We start from the raw sequence: 16037 nt of genomic DNA, 5'->3' as shown, positions 1-16037 counted from the left end.
GGGCAATTAGTGTTGGGCAGTTGGCTTCTTATGTAATTTGATTGTGCTTTGAAGTCGGGACAGCATTTATAGTGGAAATGTGTGATAGCATCTTAAAGTGTTTTTAAGAAATAGGCAGATTCAGCTATTATTAAAGAAACAGTTAATTAAAAAATGAATTCTGTAATTAACACACAATATGTTTTGCATTCCCTTGCAATAGCTTTATCCATCCCTTATGAAAATTAACCATGGCTTTACTACAGTAAAATTTACCAAGGTTCATAATCATATTTTAACCATAATATATTTAGTACAACCATAGTAGTAATACAGAAAAACCTAAAATATGGGAATACTATCATTCTGCCGAAACATAGTTAGGAATTTTCCGGGTTTAATACAAGTTAAGTTTAATCTACCTCATTTTTGTCATAACGTTGATTACCACAAAAATTTATTTTGACTTGCCCCTTCTTTTCTTAAAAAAAAAAAAGAAAAAAAAAGAAAACTACAATGGAAGTGAATGGGGCCAATCCGTTAATGTCAAAATACTCACTGTTTCAAAAGTTTAACCACAAGACATAAACAATATGTGTGTTAACATGATTTTAGTGTGATAAAATCACTTACTAACCTTTTCTGTGTAAAGTTATAGGCAATTTTACAACTCTGTTACCATGACAACATAACGCTGCAAACCCTATACCCCCAAAATGACCGTAAAATGATGACTTAAATTTTAACAACTCAAATGATACATACGTTTTAACCAAAGAATTAATGTAAGTGCTTTTATAAAATTTTAAGCTTCTTATTTCTGCCGTTAACTTTCCAAAAATTGGCACTCATTCACTTCCATTGTAAGTGCCTCACTGTAACCTCGATTGTTGCTTTTTTTTTTTAAAGAAATGGAGGGACGAGTTGAAATTATTTTTCATGGTAATCAACATAATGCCACACATGCTGTTGAATTAACTTAACTTGCATTGAACCTGATCAGAACATTACTTTAATGGTTAATATGTGGTACATGTACCATGGCTCCTACCAAAAAAACAAAACAAAAAAAAAAAAAAAAACATGACCTTATGAAAATTAACCATTGTTTCTCTATAGTAAAACTGCCGTAACCAAAACTGTAAAAACCATGTTTATGAAAGGAACCATGGTTTTAAAAACCAAAAATTAAACATGGTGTTACTATAGTAAGACTCAAGTAATCATGTTTTTTTTTTTTTTGTGTGTGTGTGTGTGTCTAATAATAATTTACTAGACTTTTGAATTCTATTATTAGAATTATACTAAGTCTAATAATAATTTATTAAACTTCTGAATTATACTTTTGCATCCTTTTGAAGCTTGAAGAGGTAGTCACCATTAGCTGTCATTCTATTTTTCACAATTTCTCCCTTTGTGTTTAGAAAAAGAAAGAAAGACATATGGGGTTATAACAACACACGGCTGAGTAAACAATGACTGAATTTTCATTTTTGGGTGAACTATCCATACTTGCACTACAAAAGGACATTGAATAGTACAGAAGTGTGTGGTTTGGGATGCACCTTTTGACTTCGATGGTATCAAAAAATGCTTGTGTTTATTATTTGCATTACAATTACTATTATTCTTATGACTAGTATTCTTCTAATATGCAAATATTTTCAGTGACGGACAACTTTTATTTTTTGTCCTTTTTAGAGCTTGGCAGCTGTAATAATAATAATAATAATACAAAAAGTGCCCATTTGTGTTCACAGAAAAAAAATATATTAGCATACGGGTTTGCAATTTCATACTGTGAGTAAATAATGACAACATTTTCATTTTTGGGAGAACTATTTCTTTAAGGTTCATTCTTCCCCCTTAAAGTTCTATTTCATAATCTCACTCTCTTCTGTCTTTTTTTTTTTTTTTTTCACAGTGGATAGCATTTGCATCTCTGTTCTTCATTCTGGTGTCCATTACCACATTCTGTCTGGAGACTCATGAGGCCTTCAACCCCATAATTAACCATACAGAGTCCACCAGGGTAGGCAACGAAACTGTGGAAAGTGTGATTTCTGTGACAGAGACCATGGTGCAGCTAACCTACATCGAGGGCGTCTGTGTTGTGTGGTTTACATTTGAGTTTCTCATTCGAGTGACTACATGTCCAAACAAACTGAAGTTTGTCAGAAACACCCTCAACATTATCGACTTTGTGGCCATTTTACCTTTCTACCTGGAGGTGGGGCTGAGCGGACTTTCCTCGAAAGCAGCGAAAGATGTGTTGGGTTTCCTCCGCGTGGTGCGATTTGTCCGAATTCTACGTATTTTTAAGCTAACGAGACACTTTGTGGGTTTACGCGTACTAGGTCACACGCTCCGTGCCAGTACCAATGAATTCATCCTCCTTATAATTTTCCTTGCTCTTGGAGTCTTAATCTTCGCGACTATGATCTATTACGCTGAACGTATTGGAAGAAACCCCAACGATCCAAACGCTAGTAATGACACGCATTTCAAGAACATCCCCATTGGCTTCTGGTGGGCTGTGGTTACTATGACGACACTCGGCTATGGCGATATGTACCCTCAGACGACTTCCGGCATGCTGGTGGGCGCGTTGTGCGCCCTGGCGGGTGTGTTGACTATTGCTATGCCTGTACCTGTTATTGTGAACAACTTCGGCATGTACTACTCTCTAGCAATGGCAAAACAAAAACTACCAAAGAAAAAAAATAAGCATATCCCACGAGCACCACAACTGGGGTCGCCCAACTACTGCAAGTCAGCCATTAACTCTCCACGACCCAGTACGCACAGCGACACATGCCCCCTGGCACAGGAAGAGGTTTCCGAGGTCAGATACCAAGGTAGGAACTAATATTTTGAATCTGTAAATGTCTTTTACTCTGACCCTTAAAAGAAAATGGGCCATTCCAAACATACTCTACGAAAGTACGCAGCTACCAAAAAGCTCAATTTCATGCGCTGTTGCGTTCCAAAATGTGTCAGACCACAGTTCATAACAATGCAGGTACGCATTGCATTCTCAGCACTGCCACGGGGTGCAATGGTGAGTTTCCTCTTTCAAGTCAACTACTATCAAGTCGGAGCAATAGTTTGAAGAGAATGTTGCTAAGTTGTAAGTGAAAGGCAATACATTTATAGCAATGTACCTGAATAATAACATATCTGGTTTTATGGCACAAACATTTAAAGATAACTCTATCGCCCCATTGAGTACTGAAGTTACCACCACAGTGATGTATGTTCAACAGGACCGTGTGTTGGCCAATCGCTAGCATCTGCGTACATGTACTTGCATAAAGTATGTTTTTGGCCTAAGACTTCTATGTAAACACGCTCTTTGCACGTAAAGTGAGATACAATGTTTATTCATGGTATGTGTGTTTGCTTTCGAGTCCAGTATACTGTAGTTGACACTGGCCCATACTTCAATAACAATCTACTTGAAAAATAGGACTGGGTAAAAATATCAATTTTCCGATTAATCGCAATCTTCATTTGAACAAACCCAATATTGATTTTTAAAATCCTGATCTATCTTTTACTCTATGTGCAACCCTTTAAAATGGAAGTAAATCACTCGCATTTGCGACCAAAATTCATGCTATTCGATTAAAAATGCCTGTGATTAGCCACTGGCTGGTAAATGTTCAGATTTCACTCCCCAGTGACTGAGGTGCATTGTGGCAAAGATGTTCAGCACCAAAATGTTTAAAGTAAATGTTTGCTTTTACGCATTTTGTGTGCCCAAAGAGCATACACACAATCCATTTGTCAATATACTGTATAACATCTCTTTTAATACCCGTTCTGTTCTCTACAGTAAGTTGTTGATAAAAAAACAACAAAAAAAGAAACATTTAATTCTAATCACAAATAGCACAGATGCGGTAAAGAAGCCATTCAACTCGGGGGGCCTTGGTAGCTTAGCGAGTAAAGACGCTGACTACCACCCCTGGAGTCGCGAGTTCGAATCCAGGGCATGCTGAGTGACTCCAGCCAGGTCTCCTAAGCAACCAAATTGGCCGGTTGCTAGGGAGGGTAGAGTCACATGGGGTAACCTCCTCGTGATCGCTATAATGTGGTTCGCTCTTGGTGGGGCATGTGGTGAGTTGTGCGTGGATGCCGCAGAGAATAGTGTGAAGCCTCCACACGCGCCATGTCTCCACGGTAACGCGCTCAACAAGCCACATGATAAGATGTGCGGATTGACGGTCTCAGACGTGGAGGCAATTGAGATTCATCCTCCGCCGAGTCACTACGCCACCACGAGGACTTAGAGAGCATTGGGAATTGGGCATTCCAAATTGGAAAAAATAAATAAATAAAAGAAGAAGCAGTTCGACTCCACTCTCATTGAAATGTGCTCAACCAAAACACTTCTGTGAGATGCTCACCGAACTGCTGCTATTCTTAAAGGGGCAGTACCATTTTAGCACTTGTTCTACATATCAATGTAAATACTTGTAAATAGTACAAATTATGCATGTAAACAATGTAACTAGATATATAACATTATATACAAAGAGATATACAGTATATGTAAAGTTAAAATGTGACAAAAATGTAAAACTAATGATAAAAAAAAATTTTTATTAATATTTTCTTAATGTACCATCTCCCCTGTATAATTAATAGCAATAGCTTTGAGAAAATTTCTTTAATATGTAATGAAATATACCCAAATTAATCAGAATGAAAAGCTTGTGAATCAGAATCAAATAAAATTGGGAAATCTGTATCAATACCCAGTCCTGTTGAAAAACCTATTAGCAGAGCAAAAAGGTTCAAGGAATCAAAAGGTAAGACATGAATTATGTATGTATACCTAGATGAATCTATGGTAGGTTTGCTTTTTGGAGCAGACACTGATAGTGATCAATATATATTTCCGGTAAACCTCTGAGTAGCTATTGGTCTTGTTGGTGAAAATTAAGTGCTAAGGGTTTTAGTAAACAAGACACCTCTCTCTTTGTCTCTATCTGGAGTTGATGTTACAGAAGCTATAACTCTTAGGTTCTGCAGCCATCAAGGAAATTAAGGGGCAATGCAATGGTTTCCATACTCTCAAAATGGATCTTTCGTATTCCTATCTGTCAAAAGCTGTGTCAGAGCTTTCTCTGGTGTGTAAGCACACTAATGCAGAAATTCAACATAATGAGTCTAATTTCTAGTCTAATTGCTAGATTGATCCAGGAGAATTTGGCTGGGTGTTAAATCATTCATATTATTATATCAGCTAAAATTATATTACATTTGAAAATTTCAGTTATCAAACCCTATTGCAGAAAAATATATGACATTTGTATTTTAGCAGGTTTGAGCTTTGAAACAGGTTTGGCTTTCAGAATGTATCACTGTGTTGATAGCCCTAAATAAATTCTGCATGTCACCTTGCATTCATCTGAAATGAGTCATCTCTCTTTGCCTATGGCTGGAGATTTTAAAGTCAATGGGGAGGCGTCCAAAGCTGCCTTGGCCAATGAGGACTGTCCTCACATCGACCAGGCGGTGTCGCCCGAGGAAGTCTTCAGCCCCGTGGACCGCGAGAGACCCTGCTTCCTGCTCACCTCCGGAGCAGAACGAGCCAATCACACAGGGGGAAGAGTAAGGAAGGGTACGTAACCAGCCAATCACTGCTAGGCGTCCGAGCACTGCCAGTGCTGTGTCTGAAAATGAAGCAGCTGTCAATCAAAGATGCTCATTCAGTGCAAATCGACCGCTGTCACTCAGCATTCTTTTTTGCAGTCTGATAGCTCCTAAGGTCTGGTTGACAGGAAAAGCTGTCATAGAAATGACATATCCAAGTGAGCCGTTAACAGGCTTCTTTTGGTTTTTAGCTCAGTCTATATAAAATGTTCGGGAAGAACATTTGGTGCCAGTTTTCTAAATATTTTCATATGGATGCTGTATGTCAAAGGACCACTATGCAATTACAATATGCGCCAGGCTCCAGTTTCAATTAAAAAGTAATGTAACGATGTACATAACGAAATTATGACCTTATAACTGAACGTTGTAGAAAGTTTCAGTATATTGCCTAGCAATGTGCTTGTTTGCATGCAGATTCACAATGGTGGGTGGTACTGGTGAATCTCAAAATGAGATGCGGCATGGGATATGGGGCATGTGGTCACATGATAAGAACTCAGCCAGTCAGAAGCTCTTGGGAACAATGTTAGCAAACAGAGAATACAACACAAATTACATCTATAAGCAAGTCCATGCTAATCAAGATAAGAGGCTAGGTTATAAAAGTCAACATGAAATTGTATTCACAACCCTGAAACAAACTTTCAATGTACTTCTGAGTGAAACAAGATATTCACCGAGACAAACTGTAGGATGGGACTTCGTTTTATGCATCAGGTAACTGATTGGATTGTTAAAACTGGGCGTTATGTACCAGAATAAAGGTGGTTGGAGGGGAAGGGTTGAAAAGTAAGAGAAATTTGTGATGTTAGGTGAAAAGCGAAGTCGTTTCTGAGGCGGAGCTTCATTTCGATTCGATAAAAGATAGCAAAGAATTAAAAAAAATAATTCTGTATTGACTTTCTCAATGCATCAGTCCAGAGATTTGGACTGTGTTTATATTCACGTTCTTACACCAATTATTCTTTATAAGCCAACAGCCTGTAAAATTAATCTAAATGCCTTTAAAGGCTTTCCTTAATTGAGGTTAGATCACAAACGGTTAAAGCAAAAACCGATCGCGGAGATTTTTGTCCATTGCCCCAATTTCGCATTGCATGTAAACTCATTTACCAGCATTTCTTACAGGCTTATTCAATTTGCACAAGCGAGTATGATCATGCGCAATCTTACACTGATAATGCCTAAGCTGTGTAAGATCATGTAAATGACTTTAACGTTTTTCCTTTATCGGGGTATGATCATAAACGGTTTAAGCATAAATCGATCGCACATGTAAATTTTTGCCCATTACTCTGATCAGCTTATCCGACATGTGCAAGTGTTGTGTGCATGACTGTTTATGTTTTGGTGTCAAAAGCAGAGAATAACACAATGATTTCAAATGTCATGTAATTCAGTTTTCTTGGGTTGTCAGATTTTTGGAATAAGCTGATTTTTGGTAGTTATCAGCATATTGGTGTGCATGTAAATGCACACATAGTTAATCTAACGCATAGATAAGTCTCATGTGAACGCGGCTTTAATGGTTTTCCTTTATCGGGGTAACATCATAAACGGTTTAAGCATAAACCAATCAGCACATGTAGATTTTTGACCATTACCCTTCATTTGCATTGCATGTAAACACCTTTACCAGCGACTTATCTGACTTACTCCAGCGTTGAGCACATTACTTTTTATGTTTTAATGTCAAATGCAGAGAATAACCTGATGATTTCAAATATCACGTAAATGCAGTTTCGTGTTTTGAATTTTTTAATAAGCTAATTTTGGTAGTTATCAGCGTAATGCTGTGCATGCAAACGCACAAAATTTTGGTTTCATGTTAACTTTAAGAATCAAACTGCTTCTGAAAAGCTTGCAAAAACCTAACACAATGAGCAATACTTTAGGAAAATAAACCATAAGAATAAGATAGGACAAATTCTTTTGATGTCTTTTAGCTGTTAGTTTCTCTTTGTAGCTTATCAGCTATATTGATAAACCGAGTATAGTTGTTTTGTGGTTGGGCTGACGTGTCTGGCTGAGTTCTCTGATATCTCTCTGAATCTGTGTGTGCTGTACAGCACTGTGAAACCACCCCATGCATGCAGTAGACAGTCTGAAGCATAGAACGCATGGAGTTGGTTTGGCAATCAGTCAAATTCAACTAGCTAACTATTAACATAACAAGTACATGACAGGGGAACGCACAAAAAAACAAAAACAAATGCGCAAACACACACATCTGTCTACCTACCTGCCTTATTAAGCATATTTTTATTCACAAACACAAACCGTGGCAGAGAGTCTTTGTCTAGAGTTGAAGGCTGCTCTGAGGTTTAACTGAAAGCCCTTTTTCTCTTCAAATGAAGGTTATGAAAAGCCATGGAGCCATAGCAGCATGTCTGGAGGCGTGGCCTCAGTGTCGGCCCTGTCCTGCAGTCCGCCCTGTCTCATGCAGCAGGCCCACTACCCCATCCCATCCATCCTGTAGCATGGAGAACAAAACTAACCAATCAGAGGCCCGCTCTGCAGTGCTGCGCTGAGATGCCTGCTCACACTGTATATCATCCATCTCTCATTAAACTCTCGTTCATTTGACACCTCTTCTCTTGCTTTTCCCTTCTTTTTCCTATTCCTGACTACTTCCTCTTTTCTTCTCCTTCCAAATCTTTTAGTTTTCTTCTTTCCTTCTATCTTTTCTACCTTCTTCTTCCCTTCTTTTCCCTTTCCTCCTCCTTCTCTTACTTTCTCTGTCTTTTTCCTCTCCCCTTCTTCTTCCTCTTCCAGTCTACTTCCCCTTCCTCTTCTCTTTCCTTTCCCTTATACTTCTTCATCCCTTCTGTCGTTTCCCTCTTTCCTTCTTCCTCTTCCCATCTACTTCCTCTTCTCTTCTACCTTCCTCTTCCCTTCTCTTTCCCCTTCCTCTTCCTTCTCTTACCTTCTGTCTTTTTCCTCTTACCTTCCCCTTCCTCTTCCCTTCCCTTATTCTTGTTTGTCCCTTAAATCTTCCCTCTTTCTCTTTTTCTCTTCCCATCTACTTCCTCCTCCTTTCTCTTTCCCCTTTTCATTCTTCTCTTCTGTCATTTTCCTCTTCACTTCTCCTTCCTTGTCCCTTCTATTTTCCCCCTTCCACTTCCCACCTTTTCCCCTGTCCTTTTCTTTTTATTCTGTCTTTTTTCTCTTCCCATCTAATTCTTCCCACCTACTTTCCCTCCTTTTTCCGTTCTACTTCCTTATCTGTTTTCTTTTCTCCTTCCTCTTCCCTTTTACTTCCTCTTCTCTTTCCCATTCCTTCTCCTGTGTCTTTTCCCACTTCCCTTCTCCTTCCATCTTCCCTTCTCTTTCCCTTCCACTTCCTTCTCTTCTTTTCTGTCCTTTTTCTCTTCCCTTTTCCTTCCCATCTACTTCTCCTACATCTACCCCTCTACTTCATTGTATCTTTTATTCTTCTTCTTCTCCATCCTCTTCCCTTCTCTTTACTCTTTCTCTTCCATTCTCCATCTTCTTTCCTCTTCTCTTTCTTCTCTTCAAGGTTCTTCATCTTCCTATGCAGTGGCCATGTCTTCCCATACCTCTTTGTGGTCTCATTTCCTTACCCCTTTCAAAACTTCTGCACATTCATTGTTTCCCCTTCTCTCTCTCCTTCATACCTCCTTCTTTTTCCAAACCCTTGGGTGTTTCTAAGCTGTGGTTTTCATTAGGTGCTATTGGACACCATTTAAAAGAATAAAAAGAAGGGAACTATGGAAAATGGCTATTTCATATATAGTTCAGCAGTATGAAAACAAATATGAGATAAATTAGTAACACTATACAATCATGATTCTAGTGATGCACATGTCAACAAGATAGAAACTTGACGGAAGAAACCTAATTTGCATTTGCATGCCTTGCATGGGAAACTATCTGAGAAAAAAGTAAGTTTAATGAAAATATGTAAGACAATTTATGTTTTCTCATCCAAAGCTTCTTTAAATATATCTGATGCAGAGTATGATATCATTTACGATGACATACAATATATGTAGCATATTACAGTACAATGAAAAAGTTTTTTTTGCAGACATTTTGCCTTTCCCCAAACTATGATCTCTGGTGTGTTTTAAGCACCCTTTATCTGTTAGTAGCAGCGGTCGAGTAGACCATGTGGTTTTTTGACAAACAAATTAAGATGCAAATAGTGAAAAATGCACTTTAACTCTTTCTCGACCAGAGCGGGCAAATTTAGTCAAAAACATAGTTACAACTATAATACCAGCTATCAAAATAAATAATTTTATTTTCACAACAATCTACGCATATTTTTCATACAAATGCGGTTTATCTTATACACGTGTACATCTCATTGTCAAACATTGCTTTAATACTGTAGCAAACCACACACAAAACCACAACCACAGAAAATATGCTATGTAGCTGTATAATGTGCAGAAAACGTCTTTTAAAAAGAAAAAAAAGTACTTGGGGAGAGGTAAATGCATGCACTTTTATGCAAAAAAATACATATGCGAATGACAAACTGTAAATATGAACCTTGCATGAAATAAATTTTGTATCCAATCTGTATATAGACTCTGTTTTCTTTGAAAGAACATGCATACATAACTTCCCTGTTGCTTGGCAATAAGCTCTGCCTGTATTGTGATGTCTCTTTGATCTTTCACCCCTCTTTATCGGCAAGCTGTTTTTGTTTTTTTCCGGCAGCTATTTTTTCCAATCCCTTGGACTTTAAACCCCGTATTTAAAAGGATAGTTCACCCAGTATTGAAAATCCTGTCATTTACTCACCCTCATGTTGTTCCCAAACCCATATTACTTTCTTCTGTGGAACACAAAAGGAGCTGTTAGGTAGAATGACAACCGCAGTCACCAATGAAAGTGAATGCAAGATGCAATGAAAATGAACGGTGGTGACTGAGGCTAACATTCTGCCTAACATCTCCTTTTGGGTTCCATGGAAGGAAGAAAGTCAAATGTGTTTGGACTATCATGAGGGTGAACTATCTCTTTAAAAAAAAAAAAATGATAGCAATTGTTGCGATTATGCATCAGTGAAACTAGTGCATAATTCAATACAGTTAAAAGGATGCAAAACCACACTTGGCTCTTGAAAGGTCAGAAAGGTCAAAGAGAGTGTGTGTGACCTCCGGGGGGATTGAAACAGGATAGCCGAGGCAGGACTAGCAATGACTGTGCCCTGTTTCACAGACCGGTAGCATGCCACACCTCATTAACCGAGCATGAGAGTCACACTGCGTTTCAACTCACCCAATCACAGCATGTACTGAGCCAATCACGTTAAAGGAATAGTTCAATCATAAATGAAAATTCTGTCATCATGTACCCAACCTCATGTCATTTTAAATCTGTATGACTTTCTTCCTTCCATGGAACACAAAAGGAATGGTTGCTCTTTTCCATGCAATAAAAACAAATGAGGACAGAAGCTTTCGAGCTTCAAAACAGACACAAAAGCACCATAGAAATGGTCTTTCTATGTCTTCTGAAACCATGTGATTGCTTTGTGTGGGAAAAAGATACAAATTGTTAGAACTAAAGCAAAATTTAAGAGTCAACAGTGAGTTGCATCCTTTTTGAAGCTTGAAAGCTCAAGACCCCATTAGTAAATATTTCAAAATGTTTTTTTTTCATGTTTCATGGAAAAAAAAAACGCCGCATACAGGTTTCGAATGACATGTTGGTGAGTAAATAATGACAGACCTTTAATTTTTGGGCGAACTATTCCTTGTACAATAACCAGTCTACATTAATGAGTGCAGCTTGGAAGATGAGCATGGTAAAACCTGCGTTTACCATGAGCCTGTGATGGAAGTCATAAGTCACCTGCTTGATACTTCATGCATCCCAGTGGATGTTTGCTTGCACGGTTCGAGGGACAACAATCCCGCCAGACTTCTCCATCTGTCCCCCCTCCCCCCTCCCCCATGTTTCTGTGACGTTCGTTTTTGTGTATTAATATGATTTTCCTTGTTGTTTGTTGTTGTGGTTTTCTCTTCTTTATGTGTTTATAGAGACCCAGCGTGCCAACCGAAGCAGACAACCAACCGAGTCAGTGTGTGTAATGAACCATGGTGTACCAACCACTATGTGTGTCAACCATAAAGCCACATCCCCCACCTGATAGTACCGTATTTAGCGTGTGTTTGCGTAAAAGTGTGTGTGTTTTCGTTTGTCGTAGATTAGCATCTCTCTTTGAGTTGTGACTGAGAATTAATTCAGCTTAGATGTAGCACAATAACCCTGAGAAGTTGTAATCATTCAGCCATATGTAGCGCTATTTCATTCGTGGTTAATTGTGCTGTCGTGCTGTGCAAAATGCCTGGTGAATTTCCGTTCACGAGTGACAATGTTGTACACAGTGCTTGTGTGTGCTAGTGTTGTGTAAACATTCTTTTTTTCTCATTGAAGTGTTTGTTTTCGGTTGTTTAAATGTTGTGAAAATGTTGTTCCAATCACTTATCACCTTTCAATGGGAAAAAAACAAAAAACAATCCATGTACTTTGTGGTCATGTCCATGTAGTGATCAAGTTAGCTAAGAAAATTGTTTTCCAATGTTTTGTACTATTGTAGTTACCATGTAGAGAATGCCTTTTGCGCTGTTTGCACAAGTTCACTTTTAGATTCCCTTTTGTTGAACAAACGACTAAATATTTTGTAGCTTACATGTTAGGTTGGTAACTTTCGCGTTAGACCATGTCCTAACCAGGCATGACACGAAAAACCAATAAAAGCGATAAAGGTAAAAATCTTTTTGTTAGATTTTGTGCCACAACCGCATTTAAATATGAGCAACAGAACTTATTTCTGGGGCGTCATGCAGGGTAGCCCCACCCAAAGTGAAATCTTATTGGTAAAAAAATTCAGTTAAACAATAAATACATTCTGATTGGCTGTCATTGTGTCGCTTTGCGTAGCTTTTTGCGTCCCATGTCAACAGACAAATTATTTATCGCTGGAAATGTCACGTCATTCTTGATTGGGACTCTCGATTTGAAGGAAAAATAACAAGGCTAGTTAGCGCATCACTGGGACCAAACTCACTACCAGCATTGTGTTCAACAAGAAAAGTCTTTAATAAAGTTTAAAAAAATGCTTAGATTGAATTTGAAATTTCAGAACATGCAAGCTATTTTGGAAGCCACCGACGAAAACGGTTTTACGTGAAACTTTCACAATAGACAATCCTATACAATACAACATGATTCTTAGGTGTTCATTTATAAGGAACATTATTAGACACTTTGTTCGATTTGAAGGAAAAATAACAAGGCTAGTTAGCGCATCACTGGGACCAAACTCACTTTGTTTTGAACAAACTACCAGCATTGTGTTCAACAAGAAAAGTCTTTAATAAAGTTTAAAAAATGCTTTGACTGCATTTGAAAATTCAGAACATGCAAGCTATTTTGGAAGCCACCGACGAAAACGGTTTTATGTTAAACTTTCACAAGAGACAATCCTATACAATACAACATGATTCTTAGGTGTTAATTTATAAGGAACATAAACAGGGTTTTTGATGGACTGAGTAAAAGAAAGGAACCGATACAGTGTCTTAGGTTTGTTTCGATATTTATTTTTCATTGTTGTGAAAATGTCAAGTAAACCCAATTCTTTGGGACCAAACTAGCACACTGCCAGTTGTGTCTTGGGAATGTCAGCGTTGGGTTCTTTCCTTAATATACTGTTCAAAGACCCAGCCTCATCAGAGCACCAACATCAGTCAAAAATGAACTAGTAATAAATATATTTAAGTAGAATTTCAGAGGTTGGTTTTGTGACTAAATAGTCTTGGAAATAGTAAACATCGGACTAAAAAAAGGTGAAATCCCAATCGTTTGTGCTGTTTTGTGAGACGTCCCTTGTGTGTTTCAGCACACTGCAGTGAAAAGTATGGATAGTTATTTAAACCAGGTGGTGTTTTCATTGATGGTTTGAGCTGACATATTGTTAAGGCAATTTTGTGTCTTTTTGTGAAGAGGAAGAAAAAAAAACCAACAAGATAAAAACAGAAATAATGATAATAAAAGCACTAAAAACACAGATTTTGTGTTTCGTTTGTTTTTCGAGTGTATAAGGCACTGCTGATGCAAAATTAATTTATCTATACAAATTATAACATGATGTATGAATGTACAGATTTTTATAAATTATATTTATTTTCATGCCAAGACCCCATACGTTTTGTTGCTTTTATTCCATGTCTGTTAGCTTTGAGGTAATTTATATGCTTATGTACTCCTAAAAGTGGACCACATTAACTCTTAGCAGGTAAATGCATATAAAATGTACAGTCTTCTCTTCCAGGAACAAATATTGACTCATCTTGCCCTCAATGGTGTATATAAGCTTTTGTCCACTAAAATGCTCTCTAGAATGAGAATGTATGTCAAAAGGGTATAAAAACTTATTTTGAAATGCACTGCCCCAGCTTTCTGTTTCAAGAAGTAAATACGTCAACACAGGAAAAAAATTAGCTCGTTAAGCCATTTCATGGGGACTTTAAGTGAAACTTAAAGGAATATTCTGGGTTCAATACAAGTTAAGCTAAATCGACATCATTTGTGGCATAATGTTGATTACCACAAAAACATTTTTATTTTGACTTGGCCCTCTTTTTCTTTAAAAAAAAAAAAACAACAACTACAAAAAAACGCACAAATAATTTTGCAAAAATATAGGTAAAGTAACTATATTCAATGAGACCAGGTTAGAATTGGCATTTTGGATGAACTATCCCTTCAACATAATTTATTATACATTTTAGAACATGCCCTATAAAAAGTAATAATAATAATAATATTAATAATAATAAGAAGAAGAAGAACATACCCTTTACTTGTCACAATGTCCTTGTCATTTTTAAAACCTGACAAGTGCCTCTCATGTAAAAGTTCTTAATATTTGCATACAGCTGCAAATAGGCTTAGTGTTGTTAAAAACATTCTATGATGTTTCCTTTTAACCTTTCTGATGTCATATGCATAATGTGTGAATCCACATTTGCCTCTTTGAGACTTTGATCTAAAATCTGTCCTTTACAGGCTTAAATGAGTCTTTCTGAATAATTCATTAAGACCGTAACATAAGCAAACAGTCTTTGTCTGTCAAAACCCAGTCAGAGAGCCAAAAGCTATAAACCTGTTCAGCTTGCAGCCTCTTCATTGCTCTTCAAACTGCACAGTGCCATGAATGCCCAGCTCCACAGCCAATCAGAAGAGGCGCAGTGTCTCTGAGGCTTGGGACTGATTGTGGTTGTGTGATGTAAAAGAGGGAACCATTTCCCCACATTCATGTTCATTCCAGCCCCAGGAGAAGATTCCACCCCCTAAAGAGAAAGATGACATATCTCCCACAACAATATCACAACTGTGTTCACAATAGAAATAAGAAAATTACAGTATGAACAGCGGAAAAAAATGTCTCAATTATACAAACAGAAAACATAGCAAAACCTATGAATGTTGTTGAAGAAAACAAATATAGCTGAGTCTGAGTTTATGATGCCTCAAAGAGTCTATATTTCTATGTATTAATATAGAGACAAACAGACAGACCACTTTGAATAAAAGCATCTACAAATATACATGTCAAATTTTAAATGGGACATTAAAAATAATTGCTATGAATGATAACAATCACCAAAGACCACATGGATACCAGGTTGCATCTACACACATCATACTTCTTCCTGGAATTGAATGCCTCTAAATTGTCCAGCTGGTGGGTGTGGTCAAGCCTGCATCACCATGGAAACACGTGCCACGGCAACATGGTTACATAACAGGTCCCGTTGCCACGACAACCAGGAGCCAGCATGCTTTCTCAAGGGTAACTCATTTTCTCAGATTTGTTGCCGCCCCCTCTTCTTTTCTCTCTTTCTTCCACACTCCCCTTTCACTGGAACACCCCTTTCTTCTGTCTAACTGATAATTTCATTGTTATCTTTTTTGTAAGCTAGCTACAAAGCATGCATTTATGAATTTTCCTTGACAAGCTGAATTACTGATAATATAAAATATATGCCTGTTTGTTCACCATAAAGACCGGTAGAATCATTGTGCATGGCATTTACATTGTAAATGTAGAAAGTATGGCATTTAAATGGTAATAAAAATGTATTATTTGCTAAATCAGTTTCTTTGAGTGTGGACGACATGTTATTCACAAACAAAGGGCCCTAGAGCATTCAGTCATTGATGCACAGCAAACTGTTCCCATAGCAACACACTTATAGAACATAGAAACTTACAGAACAGCATACTAATGTAGATAATAGAAATAATTAAATAAAAAGGCAGAGAACACTCTGTTTTTCTTTTGCTCACTAAAACACACTGTGGTTATCTATATGTGGGAGTCTTTGCACAAAGTCAAGACT

General features: G+C 37.5%; 1 protein-coding gene across 2 annotated transcripts in view; it reads left to right on the top strand.

Moving 5' to 3' along the window:
* Positions 1-15734, top strand: part of LOC127437725 (potassium voltage-gated channel subfamily C member 1-like) — a 31636-nt gene extending 15902 nt beyond the window's left edge. Inside the window, exons 2-4 of one of the 2 annotated variants that reach the window (XM_051692829.1) lie at positions 1904-2837; positions 5435-5611; positions 11667-15734. In XM_051692829.1, coding sequence (XP_051548789.1) covers positions 1904-2837; positions 5435-5611; positions 11667-11776 — 1221 coding nt within the window. In that variant the 3' untranslated portion in view covers positions 11777-15734. Of the gene's footprint in view, positions 1-1903; positions 2838-5434; positions 5612-8003; positions 10201-11666 lie in introns of those variants that run through there. The other variant, XM_051692828.1, reaches the window with a different exon arrangement.
* The last annotated feature ends 303 nt before the right edge of the window (positions 15735-16037 follow it).

Source organism: Myxocyprinus asiaticus, chromosome 48 (genome assembly GCF_019703515.2).
Source record: "Myxocyprinus asiaticus isolate MX2 ecotype Aquarium Trade chromosome 48, UBuf_Myxa_2, whole genome shotgun sequence".
Classification (NCBI taxonomy): domain Eukaryota; kingdom Metazoa; phylum Chordata; class Actinopteri; order Cypriniformes; family Catostomidae; genus Myxocyprinus; species Myxocyprinus asiaticus.
Note: the sequence above shows the minus strand (reverse complement) of the source record. Positions and strands in the feature narration are given on the sequence as shown.